Source organism: Acinonyx jubatus, chromosome C1 (genome assembly GCF_027475565.1).
Source record: "Acinonyx jubatus isolate Ajub_Pintada_27869175 chromosome C1, VMU_Ajub_asm_v1.0, whole genome shotgun sequence".
Classification (NCBI taxonomy): Eukaryota; Metazoa; Chordata; class Mammalia; order Carnivora; family Felidae; genus Acinonyx; species Acinonyx jubatus.
The window spans coordinates 55,627,029-55,651,285 of record NC_069381.1 but is presented as its reverse complement, the minus strand read 5'-3'; the positions used below and the strand labels follow the sequence as shown (position 1 = coordinate 55,651,285).

The 24,257-nt window shown below is 39.9% G+C and overlaps 1 protein-coding gene across 4 annotated transcripts in view; it reads left to right on the top strand.

Moving 5' to 3' along the window:
- WLS (Wnt ligand secretion mediator) overlaps positions 1-24,257 on the top strand; it is a 100,560-nt gene that overhangs the window by 33,990 nt on the left and 42,313 nt on the right. For all 4 annotated transcript variants that reach the window (XR_003420134.2, XM_015083388.3, XM_027058899.2 and 1 more), the window contains exon 2: positions 8,470-8,742. Coding sequence is in view for 3 of the 4 variants with exons in the window: in XM_015083388.3 (XP_014938874.1) it covers positions 8,470-8,742 (273 nt within the window). In the remaining variant the exon portion in view is untranslated. The remainder of the gene's footprint in view (positions 1-8,469; positions 8,743-24,257) is intronic.

The window sequence follows — 24,257 nt, the reverse complement described above, 5'->3', positions numbered from 1 at the left end:
AAGTATTTACACTTTCTTTAGCTAAAACTTTTGAAACTGACATGTCATTATAATGGGACATTCTACAACTTGGATACCTGCTGTAGCAGATACTAAGAAATCTTTTTAGGAACTGACCTGGAGGGAACGGTAAGCAGAATTGGCTCAAAGAATTGCTAGTCGTCTAAAAACCTCCCAACTCAACCAGATAATATGATCTGGCTACTTCGTTTGTACAGTATACCCCACATGTTTCCTTTTAACTAGAAATAAAGCAGGAGGTTTTTGAGCTTGAGAAAGGGAGATAGAATCTCTGAGGGAACTCAATTTAACACATTTAAAAGCTAATTTCTAAATTTAGCTGAAGTTTCTTTTAGGTTAAATAAGTGCTTTCGGGGGCCTTTGAATAAAAACTGTACTTGTACAAATAACAGAAATTTATCTGGTCTCCTTGGTTTCTGCCACCTATGTTCCTTTTCCTTTCTTTTCTGCTCCTCTCCTTGAGGCACATCAAAAATCCTCAACACTCCCTGGAGTTATCCAAGGTCCCGAATACCCAATACATTTCATATAAGTTCTCATTAAGGCAAACATAGATATTCAGATAGGCAAAGTATAGAAGCAATTTGAGTGTCTGATATTTAATGAATTATAAATCCATTTCATTGTGAAACAGTAGAAATTCCTCTACATTACAAAGGGAAAAGTAGTTTTTAGCTACCTTTAGCTTTGTAGCTCAGGTGAATGTTGTGGAGGCTTACATTATCCAGCTACTGCTTTTGTTCTCTACTTTTCTAGATATGGACTGCAGCCAAGTAATTCTTAGTGTGCCCCCAACATTAATCCTCTCCTTTTAAATCAGCCTCAATTCTTCTTTTAAAATAAAGTCCAGGGGTGCCTGGGTGGCTCAGTTAAGCATTTGACTCTTGATTTCAGCTCAGGTCATGATCTCACGGTTAAACATTAAAAAAAAATAAAGTCTTGGGGCACTTGGGTGGCTCAATTGGTTAAACGTCCCACTTCGGCTTAGGTCATGCTCTCACAGTTCATGGGTTTGAGCCCTGCTTCAGGCTCTGTGCTGACAGCTTGGAGCCTGGAGCCTGCTATGGATTCTGTGTTTCTCTCGCCTGCGCGTGCTCTCTCTCTCGCTCTCTCTCTCTCTCTCTCTCTCTGCCCTTCCCCTGCTCATGCTCTGTCTCTCTCACTCCCTCAAAAATAAATAAACATTGGGGTGCCTGGGTGGCTCAGGCCATTAAGCGTCCAACTTTGGCTCAGATCATGATCTCACGGTTCATGAGTTCGAGCCCCACATCGGGCTCTGTGCTGACAGCTCAGAACCTGGAGCCTGCTTCAGATTCTGCGTCTCCCTCTCTCTCTCTGCCCCTCCCCCACTCACACGCTGTCTGTCTGTCTGTCTCTCTCTCTCTCTCAAAAATAAACATTAAAAAAATTTTTTTAAAGAAACAAACATTTAAAAAATTGTTTTAAATGAAGTCTAATATCTACTTTCTATTTTCTAATATCCAAAATCTTTTAGGAATGAGGTAGAAAATAAATAAATGATATTATAAAACACAGATAAATAAACCAAGCATTTGTATTTTTATGGGTGTGAAGATCATGACAGCAGATTTTTAACTGTCACTAGATTTCAAGAGTTAGAGCAACCTCCTTGAGTCAGTAGAAGAAGGTATCTGTTAGCAATTATGTATACATTGTTTAAATCAGGGTGTATAGTTTTGTTTTCATTTCTGTCAGCTAATTGCTATGGTGAAAGTAAAATTCTCTGAAATATTTCTTAAATATATTTGACCATTTTTACCTAAAATCATTACTTTTTCAAACTGAGGAGTTCTGATTATTAATGTTCATAAACATAACTTACCTTGTTTTTACATGCAGTTTTCTTTCTTTCTTTTTTTTTTTTTAAGTTTATTTACTTATTTTGAGAGAGAGCCTGAGAGAGAACAAGCGGGGAAGGGGCAGAGAGAAGGAGAGACAGAATCCCAAGAAGGCTCTGCACCATCAGCCCAGAGCCCAATGCAGGGCTCAAACTCATGAACTGTGAGAGCATGACCTGAATTGAGATCAAGAGTCAGATGCTTAACCGACTGTGCCACCCAGGTGCCCCATGACTTACCCTTTTAACTGGTCTGTTCTGCACATTGCTTCCCCTTATAGCCCAAAGCAGATTAATCTTTAAATATCACCTTTGTTGCAGGAAGAATATATTCCTCTGGTTTTGGTGATCTAGACTTCAAAGGGGCTCCCGGAAGGCCCAGTTGCCAGGATAGAAGGCAGACCTTCTCCATTCCCTCCCCACCACCCTCCTCCTTTTCTTTCCAGGAGAGTTCATGGCTAGCCTCGTGGCTACCTACAGGACAGAGATGGTGTCTCAGAAGGAAAGAGCCCCCTAAATACAAACTCTCTGTTATTTGTGGATCTTTCTTTATTCTTCCTTACATTGCTCTGTAGAGTGGAGCACAGCTGATAGGGAGCAGAAGCCGAAGCACCCTAGTAGAAGGATGCCGCTAATTAGAGGAAGCACACAAAGTTAGGCTGAGGCTACATTTTCAACTATCAAATGATCTCTTTATAAATTTTAATACTCAAACTCAGACATCTGGAGAACCTACTATGATATGCTAGATATCCTGTGATCTGGCACAAGCTCTTCTTCAGTGTCTTCCCCACTCGGCTGTCCCCCTTTTCCCTCTGGCCAACTGACACGTGCTCTCTTTCAAGGCTAAGTCCAGGCCTCCTGAAGTAGTACCGCCAACCCCACCCCTCTTTACTGCTGGTGCATCCTGCGCAAACCTCTGTCCAAGCAAGTTTCAATCAGGATGTACTTCTCTGCCAACTTCTCAGCCTCCCACACTCAACTGTGAGCAACTCGGGGTCTGGGACTGTCATTTGACTCTATCTTTAGTTAGCACAATGCCCGCATAATAATGATATTCCTAGATAATTGCTAAAGGAACCTTCTTTACTTGTAATAAAGCAAAGAAAGAAATAGTCTGTGCTGGCTTAAACGGAGACCATGTGTCATGTTAGCATGTTGTTTTAATTTTATTTTAACTTTTCTAGGAGCCAACTAAGTCTTGTATCTCTGTCCAACTCTTTAATGACAGGTTCTGGAGGGAGTAGGGGCTAATGATTTGATGTTGACTCAACTTTGAGCATGATAGCGGTAGTGGTTGGCTAGATGGTAATTTGTAAACTGGACAGCCATTTGAGATGCTATAACAGGAAGCTGGCTGGAGTCAATGAATATTGTTCCAAAAGGAGTACAGGTTTAGTCATTGTTCACTTACATTTTTACTCAAGGTTATGTTGTAATGATGACTGGAATTTTTACCTCATTCTAGCGAATTCATTTCTCTTACCTCCCAAGTATCTTTCTGTTGCCCTTTCTCAGGTAATGTCAGGATAAATGTAGCATCCGAAATTATAATTACTTTTTACTGTGAATTATTTATTGCCCGTTAACCCCATCATTTGTACATTTCACATGGCTGGAAAGCTGATGTCTATTGGGTTCACTGTAGCATCGAAGAGTACCTAGTGCAAAGTAGGTACTTGACATATTTGGTGAATGTAGTATGAACCTTTGTAATTTATGTTAATTGAAGAGCCACTGAATTTTCAAAGAAGCTTCAAGATGAGTTTGTGCAGTTTTTCACCACCTCGAGTTAGAAGTCTTATTGATTTCATATCCCTTTAAAATTAAATGTCATATAGTATCACATGTCACAATTCCTGTACTGTAGCAGAGAGGTAGAGGAGGCCAAAAATACTGGCAGTTGAAGTCCAGATAAGGAAAGAAAAAATGGCCCATGTTTGACATAGTAAACGGAGCTGAACTCAAAACAGGTCAGAGTTTTCAATGAATAACTTGTGGTTTTATGACTTCTTTGCATGATCTAAATGCGGTCTTAAGCTACCACGAGTTAACCAATCCACAGTGCCTGGGCAAATTCACTTTTGGCCAGATTGCTCTGACTACTAAATTGCCCTGATGTTAAAGTAGCTTTTGGCCCATTTTTTTTCTCCCCAAGTAAATGCTATGGATGGGTAGAGGGGACATTTATAATGTGTGCTGAGGCAGCTGGGTGATATTGCATTACTATCCTAGGAATACTGAGGAGTGGTTATTTTTAGCTTTCACCTGAGCAAACATGACTCAGTTTGTTGACCTGAATCCATCCAGCCCCTTCTTAAATATACAAACTCTATTAATCCTTAAACCACGCTAGTGACTAAGTAGGGCCTTCATTACATATACCTGTTAGTTGATTGTGGCTTCTTCAAAGGTTGCAGATAATTTCAACATCTTCCATTTTATTCTTTTCTCTTACAGTAATATCCTTCCTTCATACTTCTTTTTTTTATTTAAAGACAGAAAGTAAACTTTTTTAAAATTTTAGACACTGTTTTACGATGCATGTAGTCACAATTTTGTCTGTAGCTAGTGAAAACACTTTCTATTAGGTATTATCTTTGTTTTTAGTTCTCTGATAGGCTTTCTACCTAAAGAAACACCTGGGAATTCACTTTTAACTGTTGTAGGAGATTGTCCTAAGTTGTAAATATATTATTGCGAGAACATGAACTGTCCATGTTTGAATATCAGAATGTCTTTTTTACTTTCTCAAACAATACAAATATTTTGTGTTTTGAGCACTACTGGAAAAATTGAAGATGCTGAATTATCTTTAGGTATTTAAGGTATGTAAAAGGTTTTTGAGACTAGAGACTAGTCTCAAAATTTATTTATTTATTTATTTATTCATGTGTAGAAAAATATTTGTGATTCCCATAGTATAACTTGAGATGCACTTGAGGCTTCTCCAAGTTCATTGCCATGAGATTTATGAAAATATTAGTATTCCTGGGATTTTTTTTCTTTATGCAAGATACACTAGACTAATGAAAGAATGAAAATAATTCAGGCTGCTACAAAGGCAGGCGTTCACTGTGTCCATTAAAAATGCAGCCTTTGTGCCCGTAAAGTGTTCAGCTTCTCTGTTATTAAGTTTGGAATGTGGTTTTGGAGCTTAGCTGAGGAACTCAGCTAGTTATTTTTCATTTTGGTCTAAGGAGGGAGAGACTTGTTTTTCACAGTGGGGGGGGGAGGGAAGAAATTAAAAAAGGTTAGGTTCATTTTAGAAGAATCGAAGTTTTAAAATGTAGTAACTATTTTCTGCAGCAAATAGTCAGTTTGCGTATGTTAGCCAAAAATAGAATTCATGACTTTTGTCTCCCTGTTTATTTCTCCAGCCACATTAAAAAGCATTCAGTTAAATGTGCCATTTAGTTTTTCTAACGTCAGAGGGCTATTTGGCTGAGTCAGCATAACCAAAGTTTGATTGATTCATATTTCTAATAAGCTAGAAGTCTGACTTTATGTGGATTACATGTAAAATGTCTTCATGATACAGCTTTGGGTTTTATTTTTTATTTTTTTTAATTTTTTTTTAACGTTTTTATTTTTTGAGACAGAGAGAGACAGAGCATGAACGGGGGAGGGGCAGAGAGAGAGGGAGACACAGAATCAGAAGCAGGCTCCAGGCTCTGAGCCATCAGCCCAGAGCCCAACTTGGGACTCGAACTCACGGACCGCGAGATCGTGACCTGAGCTGAAGTCGGACGCTTAACCGACTGAGCCACCCAGGCGCCCCACAGCTTTGGGTTTTAAAGAAAACCTTCCCTTGCATGGATTTGTGGTGCTTCTGTGGCGTACTGAAAGACTTTCAGCTAGAGTTCAGTTGTGCTGTGTTTCTGGGTAAGTTTTAGTGTACATTGCCCCAACTCTCTGCAAACATAACATTTTACTACTCAAAATTTACCATTAGGACAGATATTTAGGGATAGAAAAAATGTGTATTTGAGCATTAGAAGCAGGGCAAATATTAATAATGTACCCTTTTGCCTCCTAAGTGACTTTCCTTTTGCTTTACATATTTCTCTAGGTGTTATCTGATCTCTATTACAAAAGAAATGATTTCTCCTCCTAAAAGGTCTGAAAGTATGGTATACCAATTATATGCACAGAATTAGACGTTTAAACTTGCATAATTTATACTGTTTTCCTTTCCCTGCTCATTTCCAGAGATAAGTTTTATAAATACATTTTAAAAATATATTGTAATACCAGGACCCACATGATGAAAACTGAAAATTTTCAAAGAAATATAAACATGAACTCTAGTTAATGGAGAAGCAATCGTTGTTCTTGGATAGGAAAACTAAATGTTGAGAAAGGATGCCAATTCTGTCCACATTCGTTTGTAGATTTAATGCAATTTCAGTCAAATCCCAGCGAAAGGATAAAAAGGATAAACTTGAATGGATTTGTGGAGGGGATTTACCCTACCAGATACTGATACAAACCATCATTTTATTGGATTCAAAACAATGTTGTATTGAGCCATGATGTGACAGTCCAATACATGAAATAGAGCAGATTTCCCAAAAACATCTATTTGGTTTACATGAGATAAAGACAGTATCCTAAATCAACAAGAAAGGAGAGTCCGTTCAGTAAAGAATAATTTAAATATTTAGAAAAAATAAAACTTAGAACCTCACTTCATCTTTTACATCAAAACAAATTTCATATGGACCAACTATTTAAATATTTAAGAAAAAAAGAAATTGTAAAAAAAATAACTAGAAATTAATAAAGGTGGCTGTTCATTGAATTTGGATATAAAGAAAGTCTAAGCACAAAATCATGAGAAAAAGCAAAACAGACATTCTACATAAAATCTGGAACTTCTCTAGATTTAAGTATGCCATAAACAAATTTAGACAGCAGATGGGAAAGTTAAGGTAAGTTACTAGCAAAAAATATTAGGCAAATAATTATTTATAGACAACCTTTATAAGCGAGGGGGATTTTGAGAAATTAAATTTGGTGTTATGTGACTGATTATTTTGCAAACACTGGTTGAAAATTTTTAATCATATAAAAATGTAATAGCTAATTTTTGTACTTTTCATGTGCTCAAACACTGTTCACAGTACATACTTTTCATGTTAACTCCTTTAATGTATACAATGACTCACAGAAGTACATATTATTGTTTTTAAAAACATTTTTTTAATGTTTATTTATTTTTGACAGAGAGAGAGAGAGACAGAGCATGAGCAGGGAAGGGGCAGAGAGAGAGGGAGACACAGAATCCGAAACAGGCTCCAGGCTCTGAGCTGTCAGCACAGAGCTTGACACAGGGCTTGAACTCACAGACTGCGAGATGGTGACCTGAGCTGAAGTCGGACGCCCAACCGACTGAGCCACCCAAGTGCCCCAGAAGTACATACTATTGTTATTGCCATTTAAGAGATGAAAAAATACACATAGAGAGCTTTAGTAATTCACCCAAAAATTTCTTAGTGTGAATGAGTGGTGACACAGGTAGGAATTAGGGAATCAGGATGGGGCACCAGGCAGGTTGGCCTAGAGCTGGTGGTACTCACCACTGAACTGCTCTGCTTCTTTAAGTGAATGAAAAGAAAAAGCTACAAACCTATGTATGTTGTGATCCTGTTTTATAGAAATATATGTTAATATGTATGTATTTTAAAGTCATATAATTCGTTTGTAATTTTTTATCTAATTACACACTCATAGAAAAGACAGTATTTTGATATTTTTCCAACAGTGTTACTTCCCTCTAGTGGGATTTTGGGTGAATGTTGTTTTGAACTTTAAGATTTCTGTATTTTACAGATTTTCTTTTATAATCACCTAACTGTTTTACAATCACAAAACAGTGTTTTGGGTTTTTTTTAATGTTACGTAGTTCAGGTGTGATGATGTCTATTGAAATGCATAGATCAAAAGCATGGCTTTTATAGATCTCTGAAGTAGCAGTCAGTGTTTCAGTTTCTACCTCTGATAGGTACCATACTAAGTGAGGGCCTGAGGTCAACATAGTTCTCTCTCTCGATCAAAAGCAGGGTTAGAACTAAGGAGAATCTTAGAAACCTACTGTCTTGGTCAATCTTAGAAACTAACCATCTTGTTTCTCAGATGAGTGTCCTGAAACCACTAGATTGAACCAATTTACCCAAGATGAACTGACAGTAAGTTGTTCAACCAGGCTTCAGACGCAGGACTTCTGACTTCAAACACTGTGCTCTGTGAAGTCCCAGAACCCTCCAAGCCCTGAGGCCTGTGGGAACTGAAGCACAGTTGATTTTTGTGACATTTGTTTGGAGTAAGGAAGTAACGGAACCAAAGTGGTTACAAATACATTCTTTCAATAAAAGTGATGGTGATTGAAGACATAATGGGAAGGCTTTTAGAGATACTTTATGACACCTGTGGAGGTCACTGAAGGATCCTCACCTGGATTTGGGGGATCCCTAGATATTACTGATCCCAATTATAGAAGGCGATATAAAAATTGGGGACAAATGTTAGCCAAAAAATGAGCACTTCAGTGGATGATTTTTTTAAATCCGAAAACATTTTCTTTTCAGCTCCAGGGCCCACGACGGCAGTGTCCTACATGTCAGTGAAATGTGTGGATGTCCGTAAAAACCATCACAAGACAAAATGGTTAATGCCTTGGGGACCCAACCAATGCGACAAGATCCGAGACATCGAGGAAGCAATTCCAAGGGAAATTGAAGCCAATGACATTGTGTTTTCTGTCCACATTCCCCTTCCCTCCATGGAGATGAGTCCTTGGTTCCAATTCATGCTGTTTATCCTGCAGCTGGACATTGCATTCAAGCTGAACAACCAAATCAGTAAGTGTTCTCTCTTATCCCTTTACTACTTTGGACATTTTTCCCTTCAGGTTCTTTCAGAGCCAGTTCTAATAACAGAAAATGAAAATATTAATAGCAGAAAATTACTGACTACTTGCTAGGCACTCTTCTGAATATCCTACTTTTACTAATCCGTTTCATATTCCTAGCAATTTTGTGAGATAAGTCTTACTATTTCATTTTACAGATAGAAACCTTGGGCATCAGTGAGTTTGCTTAAGGTCAGGTGAGAGAGTGGAAGGGCTAGGATACAAACCCATGCAGCTTGGCTTCAAAGTCTTGCCCTAAACGCCAAGCTTTCTCACCTTTCTAGTGTTAAGAAGGAACTCATCCCAGCAGAGACATTTGAGGATTTCTTAAAAGTCCCATGTTGAGAAAAGCCATCATATTAGTCAAGATCCCTGTCAAAATGGGAATGCCAACCCATGAGCACCCATTTTCCCATAAAACTAGGGTTTTGTTTGTTTGTTTTTTTGTTTGCTGTGTGCATGTGTGTGTGTTTAGCTTACTCAGTTGTGGTTCAAGATTCTGAGGACATGAGACATATACACATTGCATGAGCAGGAGATTACTGGATGATTTCTGGAAGACAGATCTATGTGTGGCATCTGAGAACAATATAGGGAAACTTAGGTTGAGAAGGAAGAAAACACTTTTTTTTAATGTTTTATTTATTTTTGAGAGAGAGAGAGAGAGAGAGAGCGTACAAGTGAGGGAGATGCAGAGAAGGAGGGGACAGAGGATCCGATGCTGGGGCTTAAACTCACAAACCTTGAGATCATGACCTGAGCCGAAATCGGGTGCTCAAGCAACTGAGCCACCCAGGTGCCCCTAGGAAGAACACATTTTTTACTGACACAGGATCCGGGGTGAGATGGAAAGAGGAAAAGGTGTGTTGGAGTCCTCTCTGCCTGAGGCATGTCCATGGATTAAAGCATCACTGTTTCCAATTCTTATTTTCCTGTATAGGCAATAATCTCAATATTTAATCATTAATTTCATTTTCTACAGGAGTTGCCAATACATGTGCTTGATTGGCCTCTTATTGGGAACAAAAAGATATGCTAAGATGACTTTCCAGAATGGAGAGCCTCTTCCATTCATTCAGTCTCTTACCCATTATTTCAAACTGTTGTGGAGTGCCTACTACCACTAGGCATTGTGCTGATGGCTAGACATATGAATACGGATACAGATGAAGACAGTGTCCTTTAAGGGGTTTATAGTCAAGTGGCAATGATGAGCAAATAAACAATCATTCTAGTATGATGTGCTAGGGACTGCAACCACGGTGTGCACAGGAGGCTGTGGAAATACAAAGAAAAGTCTTTAGAACGTGGAAAGGGAAGACTGCCTTGGCACACACGTACATGTGTGTATATACACGTGTGTGTGTGTGTGTAGAAGTGAGCAAATAGATATTTAAAGTGAGTGTCAAAGAGTGAAAACCCAGATGAGGAGTTGGGGGTGAGGGTGGGGACAAATAAAAGAACATTCAAGCTAGAAGGAATGGCTGATATGAAGGTCCAGATTTGCACAGCCTGAAGCATTCCGTGGTGTATTTTGTATTTCACATGTTCACATTCTCTTGCCTATTTGCCTTCTTCATTGTTTGTGTAACACATGTACTCATTCACTCATTCAAACTTCATTATGTCCCAACCGTATGTTAAACACTAAGTACTAAGGACACAAGACTGAACAAGAACATGTTCTTTTAAGGAGTTGGGAAAGACAGTGTTTGGGAAACATTTGACTTACCAAAAAGAAAGATATGTGCTACAATGAGAGGAATATGCAATGTTGTGACACTGTGATTTGTAAGAAAGGTGTATTTGGTCATTCAGATCACCAAAATATACTTCTCATATATATTTGGTCTTTATCCAGTTCCTGGCTTACAGTTCCCACAACCCTTGGAATTTCCTGAGCAATAAGAACAATGGGAGCATCTTTTATTATAATATTTGGTACATCAATCCACAAAGGTGAAATGGTGTCTTGTTCATAACAAGCCCCTTTCCACCACAACTGGGCTTATATACTGGGGTGACTTTTGGAAAGCACTAAGCGTGGGGGCTGGTTGCCAGGGGAACCAAGCATGAAAACTCTTGATTTTCAGGGAGGGGAGAGGAGCTGGAGGTCGACTCAGTCACCAATAGCCAAAGATTTAATGAGTCATGCCTATGTAATGAGACCTCCATAAAAACCCCAGAGGAAGGGATTTCAGAGAGCTCCCAGGTTGGGAAACCAGAACACCTCCTATGCTACCCTGCTGGGCCCCAAGCTTTATGAGGAAACAAGGAATTCCTTCCTTCCTTCCTTCCTTCCTTCCTTCCTTCCTTCCTTCCTTCCTTCCTTCCTTCCTTCCTTCCTTCCTTCCTTCCTTCCTTCCTTTTTAATATTTGTTTATTTTTGAGAGCGATTGGGAGGAGCAGACAGAGACAGAGAATCTGAAGCGAGCTCTGCACCGGGACTTGAACTCATGAACCATGAGATCATGACCTGAACCAAAGTAGGACAGTCAACCCACTGAGACACCCAGGCGCCCCCAAGAAGGAATTTCACTAGGGACCTTGCCCCATGTAACTCTGATCCGGCTGTTGATTCATATCCTTTGTAATAAATTGGTAATCTAGTGAGTTAATGGGTTTTCTGAATTCTTTGAACTGCTCTAGCAGATTAAACCCAAGTAGGGTTTTGTGGGAACCTCTAATTTTATAGCCAGTTGGTCAGAAGTACAGGTAGCACCCTGGGCCTGAGATTGGCATGTAAAGCGGAAGGTGCCCTGTGGAACTGAGCCCTTACCCTTTGGGATTAGGTGCCATCTCCAGTTAGTGTCAGAATTGAGTTGTGTTGTAGGACACTCTGCTGGTGTCAGAGAATTGTTGGATATGGGAGTACCCACTCCCAATACCCACACACATGTGCGCACACACACACACACACACCCTATCTGGTGATCAGAACCTATTATATATATGTTAACTTCACAAATGAATTACTTCCCAGCAAATATTAATCCTAAATATTAAAAATGCCTTCAGTGGTGAGGCTTTAACTTAAACATTTCTATATGTAAATGAATTTCAACGTCTTCTGTTTTTTTCTCTCTCAAGTATATATTCTGCCTCCAAAATATATTTTATCTTCATCTAGAAAAAAGATTGTACTAAAGATTCTTTTTTTTTTTTCAACGTTTATTTATTTTTGGGACAGAGAGAGACAGAGCATGAACGGGGGAGGGGCAGAGAGAGAGGGAGACACAGAATTGGAAACAGGCTCCAGGCTGTGAGCCATCAGCCCAGAGCCTGACGCGGGGCTCGAACTCACGGACTGCGAGACCGTGACCTGGCTGCAGTCGGACGCTTAACCGACTGCGCCACCCAGGCGCCCCTAAAGATTCTTACCTTAAAAAAATTGTTAAATTTCTTGTAACATGAGGGCTCATACCTGATGGAGGCAGACTAAAAAATTAAGATCAGCAACTAACAGCTCCTTCAATGAATGTATAAAGTAACTGACACCGTAGAGCCATCAAGAAAACCAGGTCAATAAAATACTTTTTTGGGGCAGTAGCTATAGGTGAGAGCTGTTAACTTTAATATGAGAAGGTTACATGTTAGGTTTGTGGGAATATTTTTTCCCTACATTTATTCTCTATACCTTTGTTAACGGACACTGAGGAAGGCATCAATTAAATAGTGATTACTTGTCTGCTTATAGAGAGATTTTTAATTGTAATAATATTTATAAGATGCTGGAGGTCTATGTTTTCCTCTGATCCTATATTAACACATGAGACTGCTGTCTACTTTTTATATTTTATCATTAGTTTGGATGCCTTTCTGGCAGAAGCAGTAGGACAAGAAAGAAGGGATCAGGGGTGTGGTAAATAGGATCCTATTATATGTGAATGACTTCCTGCTTATCAGAGATTCAGCTGTAACAATATTACCTCAAATGTAAGGAGAAGTCAGGACCAATTCTATTTTTTTCTTTAAACTTTCTTAGGCAGCCGATGAAATGAGTTCCAGATTTCAAATAAGAGATTTTACCTATTTGATATGTAAAATTTTTCTCTATCTATCTAATAAACATACCTTTGAAGAGTCTTTGAGCAGATAAAATAATCTAAGAATTATGTATTGTATTTTAATTTGAAAGGGAGAGCACCACTGGGGAAGAGGGAGTGTGGGGGGGTTGGTGCAGGGAGAGAAAGAGAGAATATGAATATCTTAAGCAGGCTCCACACTCAGCATGGAGCCCGATGAGGGGTTCTATCCCATGACTGTGGTATCATGACCTGAGTTGAAATCAAGAGTCAGACATTCAACCAACTGAGCCACCCAGATGCCCTAAGAATTATATATTTTAAATGACTTTTAGTCATTTGATATTAAATGTATATTCTTTTCAGACTTTAAGGTGATACTGGTTTTAGTTAGAATTTGAGATCTTGACAAACCCTCTGAAACTGAAAAATATTGACTTACTCTTTAAAAGCTTGTCATTACGTAATCAGTTCTAAGATTTCATCAGATTGATGCCTTCGGGGGGGGGTGATGACATTCTAGGGAAATTTATAGTGACAAAAGTGGTTAGAGAATGTATATTATATTTGATTATTGACAAAGAAGATAGTCTATGTACCTTATGTAAAAAAGGTAATCCGTGTTTGAAAAAGCAACTTTAAACAGAACCCCTATTTTTCACCTTTTAAACGTAAACATTTTACGACCTACAATTGTCCTTCAGTGATAAGTATGGAAAGCAGTAGGTGGTTCAGCTTTGAAGTGGTGATAGTTTTAAAACAACAGGCTGGGGGTGCCTGGGTGGCTCAGTGGGACTTTGGCTCAGGTCCTGATCTCATGGTTTGTGAGTTCAGGCTCCGCATCAGGCTCTATGCTGTCAGCTCGGAACCTGGAGCCTGCTTTGGATTCTGTGTCTCCCTCTCTCTCTGTCCCTTCCCCACTCTCACTCTGTCTCCCTCTGTCTCAAAAACAAAGATTAAAGAAAAAAAAAAGAAAACCCAATATGCTGTAAGAGCTGGGGAGGGGAGTCCCATTCAAGGGAATCTAGAGACCTATAGATGCTTGGAAACAGGAATAATTGACCTTTCAGTGAAATACCAATGACAAATTCCTAGCAGACTATCTGTCAAAAATCTGTGATTGAGTTGTTGCTAACTTTTTTCTGAACCTTTCAAAGCCTTGGAATTAACCTGTTTGTCAGGGCACAAACATGGTGCTTCTGTAGAGTTGTAAGGGACACAGGACTTCAGTTTTTACCACATAGAGGAAATGGAGAGAGTATGAGTATACAAAAGAGTGTCAGAGAAAAGTCAGGTGAAACATCTGGTATCTGGCTATATGGTTAATCACTGCAAAAAATGAATGCTTATCTGTGTGATGGGCTTAGATTTTCTGTGACACCAAATTCTGTTATTTGAAAATATCCTCTAAAGTGGGTGTATCTCATTCTTTTTAAAATGTATTATCAGTCACTCGATTTATGTATGCATTTGTGAAAGACAGGTTTGGATTGGCTAAGATGGTGCCCACTTGTTAAAAGGAATTTCACTCTACTGATTACAACTGCAAGTCACATACTTAGCATAACCTCAGACTCTCCATGGGGCTTCTTTTGAGGAACCTGGGTGCAGAGATCAAAGAAACTTTTTTTTTTTTTGACATGCATCTACCACGCTTTCAAATCTACAGGCTGTTGAAGTAGAAGCACCGAGATTCATTGGCAGAGAGCCTTAAGATAGATTGATCTGTGTCGAGTACTAAATCTAGAATTTTAAGGGGTTTGAAAATTCCTTACACTGAAGAAATAATGGTAAATGCTGTGTGTTAAGAAAAGCCAGCACATCTATTCTGTTCTTAGGTAATGAAGTCATTGTCTTGCCTTGAGCCACTGCGATCGAGTGTTAAGTTTTATTTGCTTGTTTCATTACTGTAAATAACTGCATGAAATGATGGAATTATTTCTGTAACTGACAAGTGATTTTTCTTCTCTCAAACTGAAAACATTTCTATAAAAACATATTTCTAGTCAAAAAAATAATTAGAATGATAATATTACCCAGTTTTCAAGTTCAATAGCTGAGAGTTCTGCTTCATTTTTTACAAAGTGACTGTGCTCTTCCATTTGTACACCTGTTATGGAATGTTAGATAGACACCACACACAAAGACAATTAGAATAAAAGAACAATCTGTTGACTGTAAAAAACAGTCATGTTATCCAGAATGATTAGGGGTGAATTTATAGGAGGAAGAAAGTCTGTGAACTCATTCTTAGCCATTAGCAAGAATCTTGGTTCTTAAGTCTAGGTTTCCAGATGCCTTTTGGGAAGATTCCACAAAGAGAGCTTAATGGGGGAGAGGATTCCATATGCCATAGAACTACAACTGCTAATGATGGATGGAACCAGGCCATTGGTAAAATGGTATTCATGCGGCTGGAGTTCCGTGCTTTATCAGATAGTCTTTTTTAACAAAATATGTTGAAGCAACTACGGAGAAGAAATGTAATTCTACCCTCCCATTCCTTTCAAAAACAGACCGTATTTGAATCATGACCATGTGACAGTCTCTGTTTTTAAGAAACATTTCTGATTGGATAATTTTTATTACAGGCTGGTGTCATCAATATTTTTTCAGTTACCTTTTATATTTCTTTACCTACCTTACTCAGAGTCAGTGTGAACAAAAATGACTTCAGATTTTCCCTCTACCCTCTCCTCCCCAAAAAAGATAAACTGAAAAAATTCAAAATACATCAAAAAGATCCAGGAGACTTAAATGTGGTGGGGCTTGAGGAGGTGGGTAAAAGATAGGGAGGTTGTCAATATTTGAGATGAGCTTATGTGACCAGTTGGCTTTCTTCATGTGGAGTTCTGTGCCCCCTTAAAACCAAGGCAAGAACCTAGAATTTTCTAGTATGAATCAGCCTTACCTACTGACTTAGGATAGAAAGAAACTAAAGTCAGAGGAGAAGAATATATTTTGTTGATTAACCAGAACAGTAGAGATTAGGAACATCGTGTTTGTTTGCTTTCATTTATGGATTATCTTTCCCTTTGAGGGACTCTCTTCAGCCACAACTTTGGAATTAACCATTGTGAACAGGTTTATATTGGCGGGAACCTGTGACTTTGTTTTATTCGGGTGTGATTATTGGTAAGCTCATTACTTGGATAGCATCACTATAAACTCTCTGGATCTCCATTATCTGGCTCAAAGGTTTTGTGTTATGTATATCCAAGAGAAGAAATACAGCCTAGAAACAGAATTGGGCTCCTCTAAAACCTTCCCATGATTTTTAAATTAATGTTTATAGTTTGGTATATCCAGTCCCTCCTATTTCCTTCCGGTTATCCATTGGCTTGCGGGTCAATTTAACATTGGAAAGTAGATTGTATCAGGTTAGTTTCTAGTCATAACAAAACATACTCATCTATGGTTTGAATAATTTATAGTAATTGTTATTAAACCTCAGCTGTGTGATTGCAGACTTTGAGCACTGCAAGGAATGTAAAATGCTGCTAGTCTAGTAATCTTCAACCAAGAAGCCTTATGGGTGGACTTCAAGGGCCAGGGAAGCCCCCTGGTATTCTGTGTAAAATTCCAGTCATATTTATTGTATCTATTTTTAGACTAAGAGGGTTTGTGGCTTTTATCAAGTTTTCAAGTTGGGTACTTGTCCCAGAAATGTTAAAGGACTAATCTTTTAATTTACTGGATGAAGAAACCTTACACCCTGAGATACTTGCCCACTGTAGCATAGCTGGCTGAATACAAAGCAGGATCTCCTAGTTGTACATCAACCATGTAGGTAGGTGGATGGTACACAGCAACAAGTACACAACTTATACAGGTCAGTGAGCCTTCTACCAAACAGCACCCAAATATTCTTGGACAGAAGTTGCACTGGTCTTTCTAAGATGGTGCATTTTCTATTTTTCTCTCTTAGATCTCCCAATCTGTAGTTCAGCGAATGTAGTGCAGTCTAGAATCTGTTTATAGTACCACAGCTGCAGATCACCCACGTGTCTGATTTCCTGCTCTGAGTTTAGAATATAAACGAGGAGATTCTCTTTGCATCCATAACAAGTATATCCTGGTTACTAAAATAAATCCTGGTGACATCAATGAAGAATGTGAATAGCAAAGCAGCTAGCAGCAACAGATTCCTTGATGGCACCCCCACTATATATAAGGTGTTTGGTTTTTCTTTCTTTTTTTTTTTTTTAACCTCGTCTTCTGACTTTGGGTATTCTTGTCAGTATTTAAATGCCAGTCAGTCATCACATAGCTAATGTGAGGTTGTTTTCCCCAGAATCATACTTCAATTTTGGTTAACTTAAGAAAATATAAAGAAAAACGATTTTCTGGATTATGCTTTTCAAAACAAAAATAAGTTAGATGGGGGAAGGAAAATCCTCTGTTCAACAAAGCAGAATTCTACTTGCAAAAGTGCCAGGGACTCTACATTTGAAAAAAAAAAAATTCCCTTAATATCTACCTATTGTCTCCACACTGAGGCTAGATATGGTTCCAGTTCCTCTTTTGCTTTAGTAAATTAGTACTAATAGTGTTAGTTGGAGAGGTAGTAGTAATTCTTTAGAGCAAGAAGAGGTTCTGGTTTTTAAATTTTTCTGGTCGAGGTTATTTCCTAAAATAATTGTTCAAGGAATCTGTCTTTCCTGCCTTACCTGTTATTCATATTATGGCCATAAGGGAAGTTCAGACGTAACCTAACAAAGAAGGTTATATCTTCTTCACAGGTAAGGTTTGGGGGAAGATTGAAAATATTGAAATTTTATATTTATTTTAATTTAAATATTTAAATTTAAATTTTTAAATATTCAAAATATTCAAATCCAGCATCTTAAAAAAAAAGTTGCTGCCACACAGTTGAAGTTGTCTCTTGAAGTATGGAGCAGTGTAACACTGGTAGTAATCAAGCAAAAGCTTGTTGGAGTGGAGAGAATTGTAATGGTGACCACAGTGATACTTTGCACTGGGTGGTGCTGATGGTTGTCTTTGTGGCCAGCCATTCGCTTTGGCTTCATACCATTTTCTTGCAGAACTAGCATATTTGCTGTCCCTCAGAGTGCGGGCTTCCACCACACCAGCTAAGTGGGCTGCTGGCCACACGACCAGCCCCCCAGCCGCAGCTGATTGGGTTAGGATGGGCCCTCGACCTAAGGAGAGCGATCACATTCTCTCTTGTGCAACATTGGGATTCAGTATTTCTAGGCCGACCTTTACTGGCATCTAAATGAGAAGCCCTGAGGGCTCCCTGGGCAACCATCATTCACCACATGTATGGAGAAGCCACAGAGTGGGAAAACCAGGTGCAAAGAGACAAGTGGAGGTGAAGGTCTATGGGGTATAATTACAATCGACTACAAAAGATGACTTTCTTCCTGGTTCTAGTCCCTCAGGTTTGGTAGTACTTTCTGCCCTCAAATTTCTTGAGATACCCTTGTCTCCATCCAGCTGATTTCTTTTCTTTTTTTTTTTTTTTAATTTTTTAATGTTTATTTATTTTTGAGAGAGAGAGAGAGCTGGGGAGGGGCAGAGAGAGAGGGAAACACAGAATCCAAAGCAGGCTCCACACTCTGAGCTGTCAGCGCTGAGCCCGATGCGGTGCTCGAACCCACAAACTGTGAGATCATGACCTGAGCCAAAGTCGGATGCTTAACTGACTGAGCCACCCAGGCTCCTTCCAGCTGATTTCTTTCTACCTAGTGCGGGTGAAATCCTGCTACCTGCAACCGAATCCTCTCTGATCAAGACAACTTTACTTTTATTTCATCTGATCATATCAACAGGTCCCTCTGGCAGAGTGAGGAAATTGACATATTCAGAGTCTTACAGCTGAGAAATAGAGGGGTTATAAGCAAAAATGATCTCTGGAGTCCAGTGCCTTGACCCCACCCCCAGTCTGTCTGTAGTGCTATGGAGCATCTCCCTGTTCTGAACAGGAAATTATACCAGATGACTCCTGAGGTCCTATCACTCCAGCTCTCTTTTGCTGCTAGTCCATGACTCACTTAAGATTCTTTTGCTTTATAAAAATCTTATGAGTATCCCTTCAGCATTATAAATAGGTGACTTCACAGACCCTCAAGTATGAACCATTTTTGAAGATGCCCCTTTGCTAGTGGGTGAGCTTAGTGTTGACATGAGTGAGTTTTCTAGTATTTTATTTTGTTATGTGTTTACCTTGCGTTCATTTCTAGTCCTTGGGTAGGCAGACAGGGTTGGTGTCCTGGAAGTGTATTTTTAGTCTGACATTAAAAAATGTATCATAGACACCAACACAGGAAGCAGTTTTTAGGTGAGTCAGTGTATAAATAACCTCAAAGAGTTTTCATAAAAGGAAGGTCGATCTTTTAATTCAACAGTCTGGCTTCTGAGTCCCTCTTCCCAACTTCCTTCATTCATTGAGTGGTCATTTATTGGGCTTCTACTACGTGCTGGCATTTTTTGGACTTAGGATTTAAGATACAAAGATAAGTCCTTATCCTTTATACTACAGTTTCAAAAAACCTCATGGCCCTTCTTTGTTACTTCTCTCTATCCTGCAAGACTGAATTTTGAAGGCAGGGACTGTATCTTGTTCATCTTTTTGTCTCCATACTTAGCATAGCCCCAGGCTGTGTAAATACTCAAGATGTACTCAAAATAACTAATTAGGAGCTCAGTCTAGTGCAGAGAGAAAGAAATTAAAAATTACAACAATGTGTTCAGTGCTAAGTGCCTAGAGTATTCCATAAACAAAGAAGGGGAAATGATTAACTTAACTGAGAAGGTAATTTTTTAACCAAGTCCTGAAGGGTAGAATCTTCAAGGAGATGTTGAAATTTGTGACTAATATATGATGGCAAAGAAACAGTCCAAGAGTAGCTGAATTTTGTTCTAGGAAACCAGAGTGTTTGGGCTAAATTCTTGACCTGACACAAGTTTTGTGACACCTTTGATAAGTTAATGAACTTCCTTGTACTTCATTTTCTTCATCTATAAAATAGAGGTGTGTAATTGTAGTGCCACCCTTGTAAGATTGTTTTAAGGATGAAACTAGCATAATACTTATGCAGCTTTTACATAGTAAGTGCTTGGTACATGGTCAATGCTCAGTAAAGTTGAGTTCTTATTATTCTTGGACTCAAACAGAAAGGCGTGTGAGTTCTGGAGAGAACATAGAAGTCCAGAAAGGAAGATAGCAGGGCTGAGTGTGCAATACAAGGACCTGGGTGGTTGCTGGCAATAGGCCTTTCATTACTTCAGGACAGTGGTTCTTAACTTTGGATCAAGGACCTTGACCTTCAGAGAAAAATGTGCATAAGTCCTATTGAGACATCTTGTATTCATGTTTCAACTGAACCCCCAGAGGTTATCCATGAATCTTTAGGTAAGAGCTCCAACTTCATGATATTGGTGGACCCCATGAGTTTCAAATTACATGTTGATCAGTACTTAAGCAATCGGAGAACACCCTAAAACAGAAGATGTGGGAAATTTTCAGCATCCTTAGGAGAATATGCCCACGAGGCATGGTATAATTACATTTGACTGTAAACGTGTGTTAACATATAAATTAAAATGTTTTGGAATAGGATAATAATTTAAGATGAGAGTAGAAGTGTATGGGACACAACCTCTCAAAGCTCTGCAGACTGAAACTATGGCAGTGACTTCTCCAGGGTCACCTCGTTAATAGGCGAGGAAGTCAGGGCCAAGATCTCTATTTTCCTACCATGAAATGCTGTGAAAGAACATGTATGTGAAGGACAGAGAGCCCATTTGTTAGCCTGGAGAAGAATTCACATTGGAGAGAAAAGATAAGCTCCTAAAAGACTGAGGGAGCAGTTAGTGAGTTGCATTGATGGCCAGGCAAAGAAATTTGGAGTTTGATCCTTAAGAAAAGGAATTTAAAATCACGTATCCAGTGCTGAAATAAAATGTGGAATTCAGGATTTGAGATTCGTAGCTTGTTCTTTGTATTATGCAGCAGCTGGAAATCGCATTTCTTTTTTTTTTTTTTTTTTTTTCCATTTGGACTTCTCACACGGTGGTATTCCCGACGGGAGGGCATCTGTGAACTTTTTAATGGGAGAAGTCGTAAAGCTGGGTTAGGGCTGCTCGCTCGAGGCTGGCTGCCTTCGGAGGCAGGTAAAATCTGACTCCCCTTTTGCTTTTCAGCTACAGACACAGCCATCGCTGCCACCACCAGCTGAGTGACTCGGAATCTAGGGGTTGCCAGTAATTGTGGGTTTAAGTCACAGAGGAAAAAGATAAGAGAAGAGCAAGGCTGGTTTTTCCACAATTAAATGTTGCCTCTCGGGCTTCTCTGACGGCAGGAATCCAAGAGGTCAGGAACCACCAGCCATATTATTTTTCTCCCTGGCTGCCTGCCTTCATTTGTATCCCCTCCTCATTCATGGGAACGAAGAAAAGGTGGGTTGGAAATAAAAAGCTTGTTCTAGCCTACTTTTTCCTTTACGAAACTTGTCAGAAACAAAGCTTTCCCGTGAAACAGACGGAATCCCTTCTGCTAGCTGGCTAGTCCTGCTGGCAGCAAAAAGATATTTTGGGGTGAGGGGAGACAAACACTGTTGAAATGTACTATTGTCCTTTTATAGTTATGATGGTTGTTTCTCGAGTACTGCCGTGTACTCTGGGATTTTTGTATTTGCTACTGTTTAACTCTTACATTCCTCAGACTGGAGTTTTTATCCCTTGTCACTCTAAGGCCTTTACAAGTGGCCTGAGGGCAGGGATTGTTTTATTGTTCTTTGTTTTTGCCACAATGCCGCAAGTGCCGAATGCAGCTCAGCAGCTGGTGGTGTGTTAGATTTCTACATTCGTGAAATGTTAGAACTAGATGGACCTTAGTTTGATCCAACTTCAGTAATTAATGAAAGAATACGATGCATAAAATACTCAAATGGTACAGCTATTAAGTGGCTTTACCTAGACCAAGAAACAGGGCTCCTAACTCAACTGATCTGTGACATAATGGCAAACAACTTGAGCTGTGGAGTCAGGCACACTTGAGTTCCTAGTTTGCCTCTCTCCCGCTCTAGCAGTATGATCACAGGCCTCATTTTCCTCGTGTTGAGACAGCAGATAATCAATCATCTGTGTCAGGCTGGCATGTATGTGTCTGAAAATGTTTACACATCTGAATATGTCTGCATGGAGTAGGCACTCAAAAGTTGGAGCTTTTAAAAATCGTTATTTTATTTCTTTTGATACCTTCTTGGGGCACCTGGGTGGCTCAGTCAGTTAAGCCTCTGACTTCAGCTGAGGTCATGATCTTGCACTTTGTGAGTTCGGGCCCCATGTCGGGCTCTGTGCTGACAGCTCAGAGCCTGGAGCTTGCTTCGGATTCTGTGTCTCCTTCTCTCTCTGCCCCTCTGCCTCTCATGCTCTGTCTCTGTCCCTCTCTCTCTCAAAAATAAATAAACATTAAAAAATTAAAAATACAATACCTTATTTATACAAAAACTCCCATTTCTATGGTCTCTTCAATATCAGAAAATATAGCCTAGTTCCTCTTGATGAGAACTTAGGAGAGAGAGCAGGTTAATATAGGGCTCTTAGGTGCATCCTGGAATGGACTAGAAATGAAAATTGTCGCCCCCCCCCCCCCCCCCAGGAAATAAGGGTCACCCCTCTGTGCAAAGGACTTTGGTGGTTTGTTCAGCAGTTAGTAAAGGAGTGCCTGCCTGCTGAGCAAAGAACCTAGAGGTTGGGGTAGTGAGGGAACAAGTCAGCAGGCCCGGCTTGCCTCAGAGGTGATAGGAACATAAATGAGTATAAGTGATGTGATGAGAGGCAGGGAGGCCACGGGCTGCCCAGACTTTGTGTTGTAGAGGCAAAGGGGGTGCCAACAACACCTGAAGGGCAAGAGAAGTTATTTCAAAGGAGAGACTGAGGGAGATATCAGGAGGGAAAGAGAAGAAAAAGGAGCATGTTCCTGCAGGTGTCTTATATTGAGGGAGGGGCAGTGGAGGTCTTCTGGGGCTCAACCAAGGGTGGTTTTGATTTTGCTTCCTTCTTTCTCTTTCTCTCTCCCTGTCACGGACACATCACCTTCTCCCCCCACCCCCGCTTTGTGCTGTAAGGAGTCTGTCCATCTTCTGGAAGGCTGGGTGGCAGGCAGCCCAGTATCGTCTCATTGCTGTTTGGAGCCTGAGTCTGGGGAAGGCCCTTGCTGATTGATCAAGGGTAGGCCCTCATCTGCAAATAGAGCCCCAAATCCTGAATTCCCCACACAAATCCTCTGTGTGAAGAACACTGGCCTGAATCCAGCAATAACACAGCTGTTGAAACAGCTTAGTCACCAGGGCAATGGAGGCAGTGCGGCAGGGGAATGCTGGGGTACAGTGCTCCGACATTTAGCTGGCTGGGAGCCCCCCTGAGAGCTGGTGCTGCAGAGAATCTGCTTCCCGCCCACAGGCATTCCCTTGTTTCTTTGAAGCGCAACCATAATCCCCTCCCTGGGGAGGCCAGAAGGAGGAGAGAAACTAAAACATTTTAGGACCCAGAAGAGGAAAAGAAACGGTCACTCCTTTTAGACACCTGGTTTTTCCCTCTTAACGATCCTTGTTAATTTCTTGGATAACTTTTTTTTTCTCTGCCCCAGGCTAGGCAGTATGATTTAGATGTGGTGGTAGGAGTGGGGAATGTGTTCATTTATCTTATCCAGAAAATGTAGTGACTTACTCAGCTTGTGGGTGTCCAGGTGATGCATGGAGAAGTTAAGAGGGCAAGTCTTGGCCCTTCTGCCTGATCTTGCTTGGATTCCTGTAGCAGCTTTGTCTGCCAGAGCTCTTGTCTGAAGGACTCTAGGCAGATCTGGGCAAAATACTTAGCTGATTTCATCAGGATTTGGGGAGGACTAATAAACTGCCACCAAGTGACCCCATTCCTCTTCCAGCTCTTTGAAGAGCTGACCTTTGTGTTTTCTCTTTATCCTGGACTACTTCTGCCCTGTTTGTTTTGGAAGTTGTTAAGTTAAATTAGCCATCCCTTTCCTTTCCTGGTTACTGTATGAGAATGCAGCTGTCAGTCTGTGAACTCTGCCATCTATTTTTAGATTCAGTGTGAATGAAGCTCTCTTCTCTAATTGCTTTTGGAGAGAAGGGGTGGGGGCAAGAGGAAGAGGCAGGTAGATTTCTGTAACCATCAAATCAGCTGTTCTAAATGCTGTGTACGTTGACAGTGTCCTGGGGAGAAAGCAAAGAAGCCCACTGTGTGTTTTGCTCCCTTGGCTGTCAAGTTTGTTTTCTCTCCGCATTTATGTTGATTATGGTCAAATGGGAAAGAGCTATTGCCATGTTTGCTTTCCAGTGTTTTAATACTTGCCAGCTTGAATGGTTCTGATTTCTCAAGCATTCTTAGGCAAAGATCGGTTCATTGTTGAATTCAGATTACTTGGAAAACAGGGATGGTTCTTCTGGTGATA